Genomic DNA, 19,815 nt, shown 5'->3' with positions numbered 1-19,815 from the left:
AAGTGGCCGCACTCCACCCGGACACCTGCTGCTGCAGCGTCTCGCTGACATGTGACATTTGTTTTTTCCTCAAGGGAACTACGAAGGGGCCAAACGCCAAAAAGAGATGGTGTTTTAGAAGTGTGACCCCCCTCCATTCTTCCTCCTCTTCCTCCTCTTCTCCATCAGAGTGAATTCAGGATGGGTCCTATTTGGCTCCTTCTTCTGCTTCCATCATTCCTCGGAGCGCAGGTGACTCCAAACTTCACATCAGGAGTCCCGGTGGAGGCAGACAGCACTGACTCTTTAACAAACAACAAAGGAACCTCAGACGTCTCCACCTCGTCCTCCAGTTCCTCCAGACCCTCAAAGACTTCTGGGTTTATTGTGACACCCTCAGAAGCTCCCACAGTGGAGGAAGATGACTGGTCTCCAGCAGAGACCTTTCTGTACACCGGAGAACCCTCCACTCTGGAGGTGACCCGCTGCTCACGGGCGTACAGCCTGCAAGGGCAGACCGGATCACTGCCCACCAGCTTCGGCGCCCCCCTGCGGCCAGCTCTGGATGCACTGGCCAACACGGCCAACTTCCTCAACATGATATTCCAGGCAAGCGACCTGCGGGAGAGCACGGTGCAGGAGGATATGGAGTGGTACCACGCGATGGTCCGCGCCCTCCTGGAGACCGACCTGCTCATCCGACGAGCCTTGCTCACTTTCGACGCTGACCCGACGTCCCCGGCGCCGCAGCTGGTGCTCTGCGCCTCCCACAATCCGACGGCCAAGGTGCAGACCATCATCCTCCAGGACTTATCCAAGGCCTGGGAGAGCCTGCACCCGCCCGCCCCAGCCCCCGACGACAGCTGGTTCCGAAACTTTAAATTCCCAGAGTCCAACCAGCCGACGGCATCCCTGTCCAAGCGGGTGCTCCTCAACGACCTCAGCACCTTGGACACGCCCAAGTGGAGGCAGGGCGACAGCTACGTGACCAATCACAGCGGGGTGCGCTGGGCCAGCGCTCCCTTCCTCGACTGTGAGGACGGACGCTTCGTCCCTGACTGGATGCTCACCCTGTCCTCGCCCTTCTACGGCCTCAAGCCTGACCTGACGCCAGAGTTCAGGTTAGGGGCTTACACACACACACACACACACACACACACACACACACACACACTAAAACACACTAAAACACACAAATAAATGCAAGCTCTTACACACGGATGAAGCATTAAAAATAGAGATGGTCCGATACCATTTTTTGCTTCCCGATACCGATTCTGATACCTGAACTTGCGTATCGGCCGATACCAGTGTGTCATATATTTTATTATGTTTTAACAGCTGTATACTACTATCCCTGTATGGATGATATGATGTATAACAGCTGTATACTACTATCCCTGTATGGATGATATTATTTCTATCTTTGTCAGTCTGTCTCAGGTTAAACTCTTTGTGAAACATGAACAAACACAAACAATGAATGCCACAGAACATTCTTTTATTATGCAGTTTGACAGTCATTTAGACAGGTAGCATTGGTGGCTCCAAGTTAGAAAATTATCACAGGACTAATATCTGAAATCTCTTTTTGGTTTGGTCACATAAACAGGATGTATTTGCACTGGGCTTTCAACAAGCTGAACCACTGAAAGATGTAAATCAGGCGTCTCGACTAACTGCCCTTAAGAAAATGTCACAAGGCCTTGTTTATGATTTTTGTTAAATCTGGCCTCCCTTTTGTTTTAGAGTTATCATTCAATCTTCTAGCAGAAATTGCAAAATTGAAGTTCAAAATGTGGTGCTTTTTGATTTCACATTAGACATGTAGCAAGCTAGATAGATAGATACTTTATTGATCCCCAAGGGGAAATCCAAGGTCCCAGTAGCTTACAGACATCACACACAACAATGCGCATACATCATAAACAGGATGATAAAATAACAAATCCACATGAATAATCTGGACAATAAAAGAAAAGATACTAAATAAAAAATCCACATGAATGTACTATAAGGGATGTATAAGCATGAGAGGCTTGCAGTGACAGGACAGGGACTGACCCTGTGGTTCAGTCTGCATGGTAAGGTGCTCTATGAGAGTGGGTGTCATGGTGGTATAGTGCAAATAAGTCCAATTGTGCAAGAATGAAGTCTATAGACCAGCATTAAATATGGACAATATAAGAGAATAATGTAGACATAGAAATATAAAAACTATAGCAGTGCAAGGATAAAGTTTTAAAAAAAATGTATGGGCATTATAAGGGAATAGCTGCAACCGACTGGAAAACTTTCTCAACATAAACACTTTTGTTCACCTGATAATAAAATGACTAACTCATTGTTACCTAAGACTTAATAATGTTTGTGAATGTGTAAAAGGGAGGTTTCTTCCTAAAAGGGAGTTTTTCCTCGCCACTGACGCACTGTGCTTGCTCTTGGGGGAATTACTAGAATTGTTGGGACTTTATAAATTATAGAGTGTGGTCTAGACCTACTCTGTCTGTAAAGTGTCTCGAGATAACTCTTGTTATGATTTGATACTATAAATAAAATTGAATTGAATGCTTCCTGTCTCATCTGCAAGCAGGAAGCTGAGTCTCAAGCAGCATCACTCAAAAGAGTCTCTGTCGTGTTACATTACGTGTCCATTATGTGTAGAATCAAAAACCATAGGACTTGTAGGATCTGATCCATCTCATGGTGTTTATGTTATTGCAAGTAGACTGTGTGTGTTCCTCACTGAATCTAGAATCAATGACTTTTTCTTTACTGCTAGTAAAACATGAAAACCAGGATAACGTTTCAGGAATACTTGGTTGCGAGTCTGAACATAAGCCCTTTGTTTTTCTAAGTCCCTGAAAGGGATAAAAGCTTTGAAACTAACAGCAGCACTATTTAGTTTTTCATTGGCCGTTCTAGTTCTGTGTTGGCCCCTGTGACCTTCTTTCCAGCACTCTGCAGAAAAGTTTGATTTGGATTTAATTTTTTTTGACAAAAAGTGTTTGTGAATCAACAGAGTTGGATAAAATCTGACATTTGAAAGGGAATCCACTTAAATGCCATGCAGCTTGTTAAAATGGGATAATTGTAAAGAGTCTGATGACATTTGGAGCCATTCGTTTCTTTACTCTTTAGTTTATTGTGTGTGTGTGTGTGTGTGTGTGTGTGTGTGTGTGTGTGTGTGTGTGTGTGTGTGTGTGTGTGTGTGTGTCAGAGGTGTGATCCGTGTAGATGTCAACATTCAAGACATCGACCTGGACCAGTGTGCAACAGGAGACGGCTGGTTTGCCGATACTCACCAGTGCAACCGCACCACCATGGAGGTAAACGCAGTGATACAAGGACCAGAGAAAAACTAGAAACAATTTAAACTTCTGTACTTTTGTATTTAGTCTATTTAGCATCAAACTGCCCAATTACAGAAGAACCGAATGATTGGGAATAAAAGTGACAAATAGCTGGTTTATTTCCTCTGCAAAGGGATTGTGTTTTTCAGTTGCTTGTTTGTTAGTTTGTTAGTCAGATATCCCGAAAACTATTTAACAGATATCAATGAAATTTGATGGAAAGTTAGGCAACTGTCTGGGAAACAAGTGGTCATTTTTGTTGCAGATATGGATCCAACAGCGCCACTATGTAGCCATTTATAGACAGCTTTACATTTTTGGCAATGTTAGAGACCATGGCTATAGTAACGTCCATCTGTTTACCACTGAAATAGCTCAACATCTGTTAAGTACATTGCTATAACATTTGGTACACCTATTGAAGGTATCAAGAAGGTAAATACTAATGATTTTGGTGATCGCCTGACTTCTCCTCCAGCAAGTCAAGTAAAATATCTCAACAAATTGCCATTAAATTGGGTGCAGACATTAATGTTCCCCAGAGATACAAATTGCAATATATCAACTGACTTTCTATCCAGTACAATACCTGCAAAACTAAAGACATTCCCATCAGCCTCAGCTATAATATGTGTTTGAGGCTAATTAGCAACTGCTAGCATGCTAACACACTAAACTAAAATGGCGAGCATGACCTGCTGAACATTGAGACTGTCCTCCCCTGGAGAACGCTCCCATCGGTCGTTTGTGCAAGCAGCAATTACGGCTTATATTTACATTTATAGTGGCGGCGGCTTCTAGTGGCCGTAGTGCTTATGACGGGAGCAAAGCAGCAAGTAAAGTGACAAAGTATAAGAGCGCCAAATTTTCGCGTAAGCAGGCAAGTTGGTGGGGGTCGATGGGTCAAACAAACAAAGGACTTTCACCTAGGAGGCAGGGTTCATGTCCCATTTTAAAGTAAACGGACAGTTTTTTTTACTTTACGGAACAAACAGAGCTACATCACGTTCAGCGTCACGTGCGTAGCCTAACTGGAAGTGAAGTTACTTCTAATTTTAACACACCACCATGTTTTTCTTAACTTAAAGTAGTTTTGGTGCCTTATCCTAAACGAACTGCAACTGTTTCAAGGCGTTAACAATGTGTGAAAATATGCTGGCTATATATACGCTAAAAGTATTGTTTATTTACATGGAGTCTGGTGAATTTGGTGTAGTGATATTGGTTTCATGTTAAACAAAAAGGATCTTACAATTTTAACAAAAAAAGGTCTATCTCTGTAGGGATCCTTTCCATAATGTTTCTTAATTTAAAAAAATGTCATTACCATCAGACACAAAAACATGGCAAAGGTTGGAAACTACCTAATTTATTTTTTAAGTATCTGAATAATTCCTCCACCACTGCACCACATTTCCTCTCTATGTAAAAACAATCTCAAATGTAGGCAAGTTGTTTAAAACTCATGTTTCAGAGCTTTAGTTACATCCCACAAATGCACTCTAAACTGTTTCCGACCTCTGAATATGGTTTAATCTCTTTCTGTCGGTGCTCATTACTTGTGTTTTTGCATTTTACTCACACTTTTACTCTTCTATCCACTCCACCTCCGCCTCCACCCGTCTTGTAGCTTTCCCTTTTCCCTTCCGGCCCGTCTGTGCAGACCCAATCCCCTACCTCTCATCTCAGCCGTCTATTTAAAGATGGATGCGCTGGGTGGCGGGCTGCAGGATGATCTGATGGATTACGGCGATAATCCATCCCCGGTGACATACTTCTCTTTTATGCACCACATTCACAGAGGTCTGAAACACAAGACAAGAACAGTCCTAAAAATCCCCAAATCCACATGGCACCCATTGTTCCGTCCTGTCCCACCTGGCTTAGAGGGATCAAACATTTAGTTGAGCAGGCAGTACTGGGTCACCAACATTATTGCATCCCGCTTGGTTCTGTCCTCTCTCATTTTTTGGCGTCTTATCTCTTATTATCTCGTCACATACGGTATATTATTCCATCTCATCTCTCATTTTGTATCGTTGTCTCTCCTTGTGTTTCATTCAGGCTGTTCTTATGAACCATTCGGACATTTCGCTACGAAAAGTAATGCATGTAATTCGTATGTATGTACGTATGTAAAGATCCGCGTAGAGGGAGGTCGCGTGGATGGATGGGTCCTAACCCACAGGGCTTTCAAGCCCGGGGGAGCGATGTTCATGTGCCGGAAAAGTTGAGGGGAAAACACAAGACTTTCACCCAGGAAACAGGGTGTCCCAGGAGCACTACTACTTAAGGGGACCGGTTGTTTCAGCACCTAAACTTAACATTCGTCACAGTAAATGACATGACTTCACGGTGCTCTGTACCCGGCTAACAGTTTGATGTTAGATCCTGATGCTAAATCAAGTGTTTCTTGATCATGCACACTGTTTTATAGGCTGACTTGAGCCTTGTACAAGTTTCCTCTACACCGATGTATACAAGAGGCAGCCATGAAGCGGTAAAGCATTCAAACATTTAGACACGACAGATGACTGAATCCACCGATGGACTACGACTATCTGCTGAATTCAGATGCGACCACGGAGAGAATTAAGTTGACGGCTCTATTTAATCCATATCACATTAATGTTCAGCCCGTGCCATTAAGTCTTTAAGCATCTGATAAGGGGGTTGTGGGTTAGTATATGCGAGGCCAGTGTGTGTGTGTGTGTGTGTGTGTGTGTGTGTGTGTGTGTGTGTGTGTGTGTGTGTGTGTCTGTCTGTTTCTGTGTGTACACTTGGGAACAGGATTTCTCTAGAAAAGGATAATGCTCTCAGTAGAAGCATTATGTATCCATTTAGCTTTTAACTTAGATTAACACACAGAGCATCCAAGTGTTGTGTGTTTGTGTTTGTGTTTGTCTCTATCCCGACCGGCTAAATTGAAGCTAGCTTTAGAGGGAAAAAGAGTGAGAGAGAACTTGTCTTTGACCCCTTTTATTAACCTATATTCATTCAGGTGCTGTTTGCTTCACAGCAACAACTACTCCTTCCTGTAGTCCATATTCAAATAAAATGTCTGCACTTGCACCTACACTTAATAAAGTCACAACATTGAATCAGACAGTAAAATGACATCAAAATCCTGCATACTTTTTTACTTTTATGTTAGTCTCATGTTGTTGGACGCATGTTACTTTAGGTTACTTCAATATGAGGTTCCTTAATCTACCGGCACATTCAAGTCTCAGTTGGTAACTTGTACAACAAATAACATTTTGTTATACAGTATTTGCTCAAACTGCCTCTACATCCTGACAGAACAGGTTTGTACTGTCAGTGGTGGAATGTAACTAAGTACATTTACTGAAGTACTGTACTTAAGTGCAAACTAGAGGTACTTTTACTTTACTTGAGTCTTTTCTTTTCATGCCACTTTCTACTTCTACTCCGCTACATTTCAGAGAGAAATATTGTACTTTTTACTCCACTACATTCATCTGTTACAGCTTTAGTTACTTTACAAATTAAGATGTTTGCACCCAAAACACATGTAGTTTATAAAATATGTTTATATTACAAATTAAACTACCCAACAATGTAACGGTCTACAAGTCCAGCTGAAATGTTTAGCAAACTGTTTGGATCGTTTCCAGTTTCTACGAGAAGAGTTTTCTACGTCGAGTACTATTACTTTTAATACTTTAAGTAAATTTTCCTGATGATACTTACATACTTTTACTTAAGTAACATTTTTAATGCAGGACTTTTACTTGTAACAGAGTCTTTTTACAGTGTGGTATTAGTAGTGAAGTAAAGGATCTGAATACTTCCTCCTCCACTGGATATCGTTCAAAAACGTATGCACAATTATTCATGTATCATACGAAATTGAATAATTTAAAAAGTTTACTCACATGACCGACAAAAGGTGACTGTGAGCCAGGTACAGAGAGCTGTGAGGTCTCGGCCTTTTCAGAGGCCGTTACAGTTGATGCGACCATTTTGCAGCGACGAAAGTTAAGTTTAGGCGCCAAAACAACTAGTTAAAGCTATAGTGCGTATCTCTGTCTCCCCCATGAGGAATTCTAAGTAATGACAACAACACTTGTTGCATCCACATGATACAAGCCTTCCGTAATCGTGCACTTGCACCCACCCTATTCCCCCTCTCTCTCCTTTCATGTCTTCAGCTGTCCTATCAAAATAAAGGCTGAAAATGATCTTTAAAAAAAAAAAACCTCTATATATGTAACTCTTCAGAAGAGGTAATTATCTTCAATGCAATTTAATCATATGGTTCAGGGTAACACCCTATTTTGCACTTACTTAATTTTCCAGGAACGTCTGAGAGAGTTTTATGGAAAGAACTATTTCATTTGGTAATTATGGTGAAAAATGTGTTTAACGGCTACATTTCCTTCTAAATTATTGTAATAAATGACATTGTCATTTGCAGGAAAATATGAGGAAATCATGGAACTTCAAAGCAAAGTGTTAGCGGCCTCACTTCATGTGCAATGTGTTACGGAAAAGTTATTCACAATTTTTCGTATGTTATCCTTCGAATGTCCTGCAACATGAGCGATTAGTGCGTATGCTCCAGAACCACTTCTACAGAACCTGTTTAGGCAACAAAACCACTTGGTTAGGTTTAGGCAAGGATCGTGGTTAGGCAAGAGGGTGTGAAATAAGCACTTATTTAAAAAGTACTAGCACTTTATTATGATGTTACTTTTTCCTGGATGGACAATCTAAAACACTTCAGACAGAACAAAGAAAAAGAGTAACCAGAATAATCTTTCTGTTTTTTTGCAGTGTGTACCAACTCCAGGCCGCGGCTTTCGACTGGGTCAGTACTGCTGCCGCTGTAAAGAGGGTTACTACAACCCAGAGATAGTACCTCAAGTCTCAGGTGAGTCAATAACTAACCTCTGCTGCCCACAGCAGGTCCATTAACCGAGAGAGGAGTCCTGCACACTGTTTACTGTCCATTTTCTTAAGTTTTAATAGCCAATTGAGAGGATTTTATTCCATCAAGAAGTTATTATTGTCTGATTTTAAATACTGTCCAGCCTTTACCTAACACATGGTATGATTTATATGGTTTTCCTTTATTTTGTTATATATTACAGAGATGAGGAAAGTTGACCTAATTTTGATAGATTTGAATAGATTTGACAGTGGAGTCACGATGCTACAGTTTCATCTATCATGACCTAGTCTATATCCACGACGTTCCACTTCCGGGATTGCTCGGTGCCGCCTGATGCAAGTCTTTGCGCCGTTGTCTGTTACCTTCAGCTTTCTTTGTGTTGTAATTTGAAACTTTTATGGAGACTATGGTTAACTGCTCCTCAGATCTCTGCAGGGTAAATCCAGACAGCTAGCTAGACTATCTGTCCAATCTGAGCTTTCTGTTGCACGACTAAAAACATGTACACATGTTCCACCAAAACAAGTTCCTTCCGTGGCTATTTTGCAGCGGCTCCGTGACGATTGTGATTGGTTTAAAGAAATGCCAATAAACCAAAGTACGTTTTTCTCCCATCCCGGAATTCTGTGTGGACTAGCCAGACCCTCCTCCGCAGCGCTGTGGACTTGACTTGATTGGACTTGAAGGTCTGGAAAAGCAAGACTAATCATGACCCAACTTTTTAGCGTATTTTAGCTTAGTTTAGTCATTATATTGTTATTTACTGTATGACACACCATCCCATAGATAAATACATAGATACACCCACATTACAGTACCTTTAAGAGCCAATTAGTGCCCTTGGTATAAATAGGAACCAATCTTTGGTTCCTCAGGTGCATCCCGGACAGCGCACACAGTTTTTGACCACACACACACACACACACACACACACACACACACACACACACACACCAGCATACATACAAGAGCATACATACAAGCAGTGATTTGTTTGGAAACCCAACTAAGCCCTCATGGAAATAAATGGAACCAATGGTTTTAACTGCAAATATGACTTGGATGTTCATTGATCAAAAAGGTAAAAAGTGCGTCAATTACTCTACCCGTGGAACAGCACCTCAGGGACTTAAAGCTACACTACCTGTTCAGCAGTAATAATTGACCAGACTTAGTTAGAGACTGGTGAAAATTTAGCAACATTTAGCAGCTAAAAATATAATATCGTGATATTTTTGTCAGAAGTTGGTGGAGACTAAAAAGAGAGCCAAAAGAGAGGATATTTAAATCAAATCAATCAAATTCTTGTATGTGCACACATAATGTCAGAATATATTCATATGATAGTCATTAAATCCTTTAGAAGCTTTATTCTGAGTTTGTCCCCATTTTGAGTGTCCAATCCATGATGCACCATGTCTCTGCTGACAACTGTTGGCCTGGAGGCAAACGCGTGCTTTTTCTCTGCTGTATGGAGTTACAAGGTGTTACTTTTTACTGTCAGTGATGAACTTCCCCAGGAGATTGTAACGTGCAGCGACAAGGACAGGATAGGACATGTTTCCCATCTACAAATGTTCATGACCAAGATAGGAATCAAACATCGGTTCTTTATCCTACCTGTGATTATTTTATATATACAGCAGCCGGAAAAATGAATCCTTTAGAGACATTAAATGAGACTGTACTACTGTATGTGCTGTGTGAGGGTTTGAAGGTTTCATATGAGGTCTTCACATGGCTTTGTGTAGGTGTCGACGCAGATGGCGGCCCTTTGAACGGGAGTGATGGTGGCAATGGCAATGGCAGTATGTGTTACCCGAACATGCCCATCTGTCTCCCGTGCTGGGTGGGCTGTAAGAGCTGTCAGGACGGGACGCCCTGCTGGGTGCAGGAGGCCTGGCTGCTAAGGGGCGGCGTGCTAGCTGTCCAGGGCGTCTTCATGCTCCTCATCTTCGTCAGCATGCTGGTGGCCTACAGGCATCGTCGAAACAGGGTGAGTCAGCTCTTTTGGCACAACGGTGGCCACCGTGCAGATGGAGGAGAGCTGTTCCAGGCGAGCCATGATACATTATGCCGAAACATTCAGCTCCGTTTATTTAGCAGAAATGTCTTTTTTTTTTTTTTTATCTTATGTGCTTGTTAACGCAGACTGTGATTACTTTAAACCTGTTTTTTATGTTTAAAGTCATTACTGCATGAGAGTCTACATTTGTTGCTAATTATGTTAGTTTCGATTAATGTTTTTAATCCGTCAACCTTTAAATCAAGCTCATACCAATCAGAAAAAGTGTAATTTTTATCTTTCTTGTGTCAAAAAAATGACATGCAACAAAGGTACAAAGCCTGGAATCAAACCGGGGACGTTGCAACTACTCGGCTACCAAGGCGCTCCAGCTCTTCATTTAAAAACAGAAATATTGGGCATATTTTTAAAAATATTTTTGTTGTAGCCTTCTATTTTTCTATTCCATATTTATGTTTCTGACTTTGCAGTACTTTTTTATTTACTCTTAAACCAAAAACACCAAGGCTAACTCCTTGTAGTCCCAGTGAAACGGACGTTGGACCTTTAGCTTCTGTACGGTGACGTATTTCCCAGTGAAAGGGAATATTTTAGCTGTACATCTAACATTTGGCATTTGATTGAACCGCTAAAAACTGGGCAGGCTTAGAGTTTTGCTCAGTACTGAGGACTGTTGGCAATGGCTCCACACAAACTCTCAACTGTTGTTTCTGTTAGATCAGGAGAAGGACGAACAAATGATTGGGAAACTTCACAGAATTTCAAACGGCTCTGTCACTGCAACCTAGTTGTCAATAACCCTGATTCTGATACAGCGCAGATTATGTTTTGCTAGCATGCCTACAACTGAGACTAATGGGAGTTGTAATGGGAGTTGTATTTTTCTTTAGGCTAACGAAACAATCGTTGGTTTATCTTGTTTGTTATTATTGTTCTGTACAGTGGTGGATATTCATGGGTCCACTCTCTCAGTTCTGATCATAGACAGTTGTCCAAAGAAATGGACAATGTGACGCCGTAGATTTCCACGGACACCAGTGAAGGATATTAGAAGCACTTTTCCGGTGATGGCTGAGCGTTACTGCGCAGCCTCCAACTGAGAGAGACGACGTAGATGTGACGTGAGCAACCTGTCTGAAAGTTGTAAGTCTTCTGGTAGCTGTGCCAAGAGAAATCTTAATCATTCCCAATCTAGCAGAGACGGAGAGCGTAGGTATATGTAAGGAGATAACATAGACACAGGCTCATTATTGATCACTAAAATGCTAGTTAACATTAGTAATTAAACTCAAACAGCTAATGGAAGTCCAAACTGCCTGAGAGCTTCTCCTGTACTATACGGTAATTCCTCTACTATGAGACAGTAAGTCGCGTGGTTATGACAATCGTTAGCCTATTTTTACAAAAACATCTGCTACGGAGCCATAACGTGAAGTACAAGGTAATGGAGCCTTTTATACATAGTCGTGTTTCTTTAGAAATAAACAACGGACAAATAGAGTCTTTAAACGCTTCAGATGTAAAGTTATTCGCTGTCAAAGTGACGTCAAAATGAATGGGAGTCAATGGGATGCTAACGGCAGGTGATGGCTTGTTAGCAACAAAATGGCTCCATAGGAGCTACGCTTTCCAGATACGCTTTGTGGAGACTGGCTTACCCCCTTGGTTCTGATGTGGTGCATCAACATCATCACAGGTCAAAAATGTGTTTTTGAATGCAGACAAAGAGTGTGACATGTAAAGTGCAGGGGAAAAAATGCTTTTGAACTAAAATGGTGGAGCATCTTTTGTTTGTGTTCTCTCTCTGTTTGGGTCAAATGCTCCGTGAATCCGGTCTGACTATCCTCAGGTTTTCACAGGTCCATTTTAAAATCAGGGCCAAAATTCTGAAACTGTCAAGGCCTCGAGTGGGTACCTGTTTATGTTAGACGATGGTATAGTCCTTTAAAGCTATAGTGCATAGTTTCTGTTGCCCCCCCTGAGGAATTCTAAGCAATGACAACAAAACTGTCGGCGCGTCCACATGATACAAGCTTTCAGTGATCGTGCACCACCCCCCCTCCTCCTCCTCCACGCAGTTGCCAGTAGCCAAGGAGGACACGGAGGAATTAAAAAAAACATGATCATGGACTCTTCAGAAGAGGGCGTTATCTTCACTCGAGTTTCTGTGTGTGAAAGTCGCCGGACGACACAATCTTCTGAACATAGTCATACTGAGAGATACAGAGAGAGTTGTGTGGAGCTGATAGTCTTAATTAGCTTTGTAGCAGCTCATTTGGCAATGGCTTGAATGTAACGGACGTTCATTAATATAAAAAAATTACGCACTAAAGCTTTAACTTCTCAACCAGCACTACAAATCTTCTTATAACTGTCTTTTTCTTTTTCATGTCCCTCAGAGGATCCGGGCGTCTGGCCTCCTGCTGCTGGAGACGATCTTGTTCGGCTCTCTGCTCCTCTACTTCCCGGTGAGTGTCTGACCGAACTGTGTGTCACAGATTAGAGAGAGAGAGACTTTACAGATCACTGTACAGCACAGCGCCACGGATTATATCATAATGGACCATTTGTGGGAGGGTAAATGGTGTGTGTGTGTGTGTGTGTGTGTGTGTGTGATTGAGGTGGGTGTGTGGGTCGTCGGCAGTTTTTATAACGATTATCAAGCAATCTTTAGATTCATTTTACCATTTAAAGAGCCGTTAATGTAAGTTGACCGTGACTTTTTATCCAACGTGTCGGTCGATGTGAGCCGTTCCTGCTGAGCTGGTACTTACTGCAGGTTAATGATCATTGTTTCCCTTTCATATGTTATGTGTGAACATGTTAATGTGATGTTCTAAGGGCAGCTCAGCTCTTCTTAACTGCACACTGGCGGGATGATCACAAAAGATTCTCCAAACCATACGGCGATATAGGTTGTTTATTCCTACCCTCTAATAAAGCTCAACAGTGTGGTTCCGGAAGTAAAAATCCCATTTATTTTCTCCATAAGAATGTTGATTATGAGACATAATGTCTAATACCCTCCAAGGTAGACTGACCACGAGCTAGGAGATAATGAAACAATAGTTTCTACTCCTGTAGAAGCCAGAAGTCCGTTTGAAATCAACCTTGTTTTAAGATAAACTAGTTTAATTTGCAATGCATGGAGAAAAACTACACTACCCACAATCCTAAACGTAACAGCGATGTTATGTGGCGCTCGCTGTTGCCATGGAAATGTTTACCGCACCTGCAAACCTGCGAACGGCTAGTGAGCTGCTACCACTGCAGTCTATAATCGTTTCTGTACACAGTCTTGTACGTTTTACCTTTTTTTCAGTTTTCAATCTGTTTTTTTGAGCCAAATCAAATGTTTTTTGGTCTCGATTCATCTCGTAGCTGGTTGGCTTGGGACTCGCAGCCCGGTCTCCTGGATGAAAGTCCTGTGGGTTTTTTTTTACCCATCCTTTACGTGGAATTTGGCGCTCTTATATATTTGTTACCTTACTTTCTGCCGCCACTATAAACGTACATATGAGACGCCATTGCTGCTTTAACAAACGACCTAAGGGAGCGTTTTTTCTCTCCATATAAATTAATGTCCACTTTCCTTTAAACACCGTACTGATTTAATCCTCTGTGTAATTACTTTTCTAGTTTCTTTAGAATAAATTAAACGAGGTAAGAAGTTTTGCATGAGCAACGATGACTGAGCAGATTACAGACGGAAGATTGAAAATCAAACTATGGGTACAACCTTAGTGACAAGCAAAAAGCATGTTGACATAGCTACCCCGCCGCATGCTATTATATGTAGATTGTATTGTCTGCACTTGTTGTCTTGTCGTTGTCCTGTTATATCTTGTGGCGCGATCAGTGTTTTACTGGAGGACCACAATGGAATAATGCTTTCAGACTTTATTGTGTTTTTATCCTTTTAATGTCGGCCTATGTAATTACGGCTGTGCAGTGTTTATATATGTGTGTTCTTTTTAATAATCATCAAATAAATCAGGTACAGAAGACAATCCCCATTCATTTACCCGAATTAGGATTTTTTAGGATTATGATTAGCATTGGGTTCATTTGAGGTTGAGGGTGACTCTGAAACATACATTCAGTTTACTGAGTGCATTCTGCCAAAACAGTTTTTAGAGAGGGGTTGATTGAATTTGATGGTGATTTTGGAGGTTTTGCAGTTGGTGGTGCTTTGTCATTCTGAGATGTGTCGCTAAATGTTTAAATTGTAAAACCATGATGGAAGACTGGACAGGAAGTGCAGGATATAAGCAAAATCTTTTTTGGCATTTTGGGATGAGTTTTGTATGGAGAAATTCAAAGGTATATCGCAGGCAACGTACCTGACTGTAGTTCTGAAAGTCTGATGAAAGGTCTGAGTTCACTCTCTCATCTCAGCTAGGGGTCACTGTGGTCCAGCAGCCATTTCATCTACAAACAGATCCCCTGCTGGAGGTCTTGTTTTGGTCATACGATCATAGTGCTGAAAAGTGAAAGGTGCAAGGTTTCTTAAAGCTTAATGAATTGAAAAGAATCAAAGAGAGCAACATTGGTTTACTGTACTGACAGTTAGTACTTAACTTGAGTCTTTTCATGCCACTTTCTTCTACTTCTCCATTACATCTCAGAGGGAAATATTGGAGTTTGTACTTCATTACAGAAATTTACTTTACAAATTAGGATTTTTTATGAAGCCATTTCTCACTATTTTCACCCATTTTACAAACCAAACAATCAATCGATTAACGGAGGAAATAATCAGCAGATTAATCTATAATGTAAGTAATTAGTTAATAGTTCAACATGAGCTCCAGATCAGCCAACTACAACAGTAAAATAAAATCTGCTTTTACATAAATGCATGAGTACTAATAAGTAATAATAATAGTAAGTAATAGTTCTGCAGTAATTCATAACTTAAACTACTGGAAAAACAGAATCTTGATCACTTGATGACACTACATGAGGATCACCAAAGACATTACAGTTCTTAATGAGGGGAACATGAATGTCTGTACCAAATTTCGCGACAATGCATCCAACAGTCATGGAGACATTTCCCTTGAAAACTACAAGTATCAACCTCATGGTGGCGCTAGAGAAAAAGTCAAGGGATCAAAGTGATTAGGATTCATAGAAACTTCATGTTGTTATTAAAGAGGACCTTGGGTGCGTCCCAGGTCTTTAAATTGCATTGCGTTACCTTCACTTGCTTCCCATCCTCGCCTCTTAGTCTGTCCTATCGAGAAAGCATGGGAGAGATGTGAGGAAATCATGCGAGGAGAGAGGAAACAAGGAAATGTGCTTTTAGAGGGATGAGACGTCCTTTCCTCTGAAGCGCCACATGAATTTGTCAGCTGTTTGGGCGGAGTTAGCAACAGCTTTCAGCTGCACGGCTTCCGGGAAGGCTGCTCTCGTGTATCCTCACTCATAGCTCCTCGGAGATCCCTCCTCGATCCTTGCTCCTAGGTCCTCGGGGCAGGAATAAGAGCTTAAAGGTTAACTACCATTTTTTTCAACCTGGACCCTATTTTCCTATGTTTTTGTGTCTACGTGACTGATGGGAGCAACAGTCTTTGACATTGGTGCAGTATTAAGCGAGATCGATGCAGTCGGCAGCGGCGGAACAATGTAAGTTAATAGGGCAATTGTCCAGCTTGTATTTACCTTCGGACATCTGGTAAGGATGCCCCCTGGGCGCCTCCCTAGGGAGGTGTTCCAGGCACGTCCAGCTGGGAGGAGGCCTCGGGGGAGACCCAGGACTAGGCGGAGGGATTATATCTATAACCTGGCCTGGGAACACCTCGGGATCCCCCAGTCGGAGCTGGTTAATGTGGCCCGGGAAAGGGAAGTTTGGGGTCCCCTGCTGGAGCTGCTGCACCCGCGACCCGACCCCGGATAAGCGGATGAAGATGGATGGATGGATGGATGGATGGATGGATGGTATTTACCTTCACAAAAGTGCTCATTTTGCAGCTGACAGACTTAGATTAGTAAATCAAGCCATAGATTAGTGTCTGACAACATTATGGAAAGGATTTCTAAGGAGTTCGACCTTTCTGGTAAAGAGTAAGATCCTTTTTTTAAACATAAAAACATCCGCGAAATCGCGTTTGCTAAACCCACCAGACTCCATGTAAATAAACAGTAATTTTAGCATCGTATAATACACCTCATTCAAAGTCGATAGAAACTAAATAAAACTATGAAAAGCTGTTTTGGGTCATCCTTCCACTTTTTCCAAACTTTGGTTGAAATAAACACATAGTTTACCGATTAACACGTTAAAATACGTTGGCTCTATACACACTAAAAGTATTGCCTTTTTAAATGGAGTCTGGTGGGTTTAGCGCTAGCGACTTCAGAGCGGTTTCTGGTTAAACAGAAAGGTCTCAAAGAGGTTTTAAAGGTCTATCTCTGAAGGGATCCTTTCCATAATGTTGTCAGACACTTAGAATATTAATCTGAGTGGCAAAACAAGCACGTTTAGGAAGGTAAATACAAGCTGGACAATCGCCCTATTAATTTACATTGTAGCTTGTTTCGCCGCTGCAGACTGCAGCGTTCTTGCTTAATACTGGACCAATGTCAAAGATTGTTGTTCCCATCAGTTACTTAGACACAAAAACATAGGAAAATAGGGTCCAGGTTGAAAAAAATGGTAGTTACCCTTTAAAGACGGCATTCACGTAGGAGGGCCAGAACAACTTCCGGTTCAAGCGAGGAGCGAGGAGCTATCAAATAAGTGACTTGGGATCCACCCCAGGTCTTCTGATTTGACTGGGCTCCACCCAACCAGCGTAGCTTTAGATCGACTAATCAGATGACTTCTCCGTCTATAACCGAGCCCCCAATCTGCCTCTGAGTGCAGGCCATTTGTGATGATTAAAACTGCCTTCCTCTGGATGGTTACTGCCCGTCGGCTCTGATTCTATATGTATTCACTCAGAGTGATTTTATCCTTTATGAGCGGTTCCAACACAATGATGTAAATTTGCATTCACAGTTTAGGCTTTGGCTGATGCTCTAATCCAGAGTGATGGAGATGGACTGTCACAGCAGAATGAGCTTTAATTCCTGGATTACAGTCACCCATTCCACTGCCACATACTGAACACAGACAAAGGGACAACCTGTTGTTGAATGTAACAAAAAAAAAAAAACACATTTAGTTCAGACATCATGCCTTTTAATCGGGCAGTTTTTGTCTATTAATGCTGATGAGACATGTTATTACTAGGGCTGGGTTAAAATAATCAATTCCCCAGTTAAAATCGATCTTGGTTTGAGTGATCTGATATTGATTAATAAAATCAAGCAAATCAGTTTTTTAATATATGCATTTTCACAATGGATGGGCACAGCGACAGTGGCTCTGAAAAAAGTCTCGGGAAGGAACTTGTTTTGGTGGAACATTTGCACCCCCCAACAGAAAATGTCACATCAGATATTAAACAAAGTTAACTGTTCACACAATACAGTAACGTGAGCTATTTAAATGAGCTGATACATGGTTAAACCTCATTAGCTCTTACCAGTGTATCTCCGTGTGTAACTTCGTCCACAGCAATCCCACCAATCGGTCCCAAAACGTCCCAGTTAGAGAGGAAATGCTGTAAAAATATTCTTTGTAAATCTTTACAATCATTCACCGAAATATCCAAGCAGGCCTGCTTTGTTGCACGATCCAAATTTTCTTCAAAACTTGCCATTTTCAGGGAAAGCATCTAAAAAAAGCCTTTTTAACTTTTTTTGCCAGAAGAAGCCCTAGAACTTTCTTCTTTTTTGTTACTTTTATCTGTTGCCATTACTGGCACTTATACAACACTAGTAACAACAATAGCATTGTAATAAACGTAGTAATAGTCGTACTTGTAAGCAGCAGTGATAGTAGTAGAACTAGTATGGTGGTTCTTACAGTGAGTGTCTCTCTCTGTATCTCTCTGCAGGTCTTCATCATGTACTTCAAGCCGAGTGTTTTCAGGTGTATTCTGCTCCGCTGGGTCCGGATGCTTGGCTTCTCCATCGTCTATGGGACTGTCACTCTGAAAATGTACAGGTAGGTTTGGTTTCTTTTATTTTACAGTGACACCCCGTTACATTTCAACAACAACAATAATTCCTCCAATGTTCAGTGAGTTCACAGTTTTCTACATTTTGTCTTCAGCAGTGAAACATTGTTTGATTCTTACCTTGTAGGGTGCTGAAGGTGTTCCTCTCGCGCACGGCCCAGAGGGTGCCATACTTGTCCAGCCTCCACTTGCTGAGGATTCTGGGAGTGATGCTGATGACGGTCAGCTGGTTCCTGTGTGCGTGGACGGTCGGCGTCCTGCAGAACCGCGACAGGAACATCCCAGTGTTCATCACAACCTCCACGTCGGACGGCCGGGGTTTCAACATGTGTTACTTGGACCGCTGGGACTACATGATGGCTGTGGGTGAGTGGCAGCAGAGGAGAAGACGAGCCTGGACACTTAAGAAAAGAGACATTTGAGATTGTCAGAGCTGATAGATCCTTTCACTCAAACAATGCAGTCATCACATTTTTTATTTATGTAAAATACTAAAAAGTCAGAATGTATTAAGCTATTTTTATCAACTCAATTTAAACCTCAGATTAAGGTCAAGGCAGTTTGCTGGAAAATGGAAAAAAAATCCCTGCCAGAATTGGAAAATGCAGCTCTCCTCTCTGTCCTCAGCAGGCCCTCCCTTCATACAGTAACCTGTACGAGTACTAGTCGTCATTCATTTCAATCATCCTCATCGTGATTGTGATCCTGATGCTCCTGATTACCATCCTGTTTTCTTTGTAAAGCCCTTTGGGATGACATACTGAATACTCGAAGCCGCAGCCGTAAGCCTATGGCTACGGTTAGCAGAAGGCTAAACTATTAGCAACATCTATCTCTGAAAGGCTTTTGCTAATATGGACATGTGCTTAATTGTGTTTATTGTCAGACTCTCTTTTAGACTCTTGAGAAACTTAGTCTTCCTTTTTTGGGGTTGCTTTGCATGTTAGGCAGTTGTTGCCAATGCTGGAATATGAACTTTTTCATCAGAAGGGACGTGGTGCACACGCATCTGCATTTGTAGATAAGCCATTAGGAATGCTTTCTTTTTGAAATGACCTTTGATTGGCCAAAGTCTCCCATCACAGGCTAAATTTTCTAAAGCATTTTTAGCAATTCATCAGTATTAGATTTAAAAAAAACGTAGTACATTGAAAAGAACTGCACTATTTATAGCTGAACTTACTTTCTTCTGCCACAGCTGAGCTTCTGTTCCTGTGCTGGGGCAGCTCCTTGTGGACCACCGTCAGGCCGGTGCCCTCTGCCTTCCACGAGCCTCGCTACATGGGCATCGCCATCCACAACGAGCTGCTTCTCTCCTCCATGTTTCATCTGTTCAGGTTAACAGCCAGCGTGTCTCTGAACCTCTGAAGTGCAGTACAGTTATTACCTACATATGCCTGAGCAATACCCTCGGCAATGTATTTGTACAAACGTAATGCACGGATGTGACATACAGTAATTTTGTAT

At 41.8% G+C, this 19,815-nt stretch overlaps 1 protein-coding gene across 1 annotated transcript in view; it reads left to right on the top strand.

Moving 5' to 3' along the window:
• Positions 1-180: 180 nt before the first annotated feature.
• The window catches only part of gpr179 (G protein-coupled receptor 179), a 27,376-nt gene continuing 7,741 nt past the window's right edge, over positions 181-19,815 (top strand). The window contains exons 1-9 of the mRNA XM_078270755.1: positions 181-822; positions 871-1,100; positions 3,200-3,308; positions 8,133-8,229; positions 10,002-10,246; positions 12,676-12,744; positions 18,226-18,335; positions 18,476-18,714; positions 19,547-19,685. Coding sequence (XP_078126881.1) covers positions 181-822; positions 871-1,100; positions 3,200-3,308; positions 8,133-8,229; positions 10,002-10,246; positions 12,676-12,744; positions 18,226-18,335; positions 18,476-18,714; positions 19,547-19,685 — 1,880 coding nt within the window. The remainder of the gene's footprint in view (positions 823-870; positions 1,101-3,199; positions 3,309-8,132; positions 8,230-10,001; positions 10,247-12,675; positions 12,745-18,225; positions 18,336-18,475; positions 18,715-19,546; positions 19,686-19,815) is intronic.

This window comes from Sander vitreus, chromosome 2, assembly GCF_031162955.1.
Source record: "Sander vitreus isolate 19-12246 chromosome 2, sanVit1, whole genome shotgun sequence".
NCBI lineage: Eukaryota > Metazoa > Chordata > Actinopteri > Perciformes > Percidae > Sander > Sander vitreus.
This window is presented reverse-complemented; position numbering and strand designations above follow the sequence as displayed.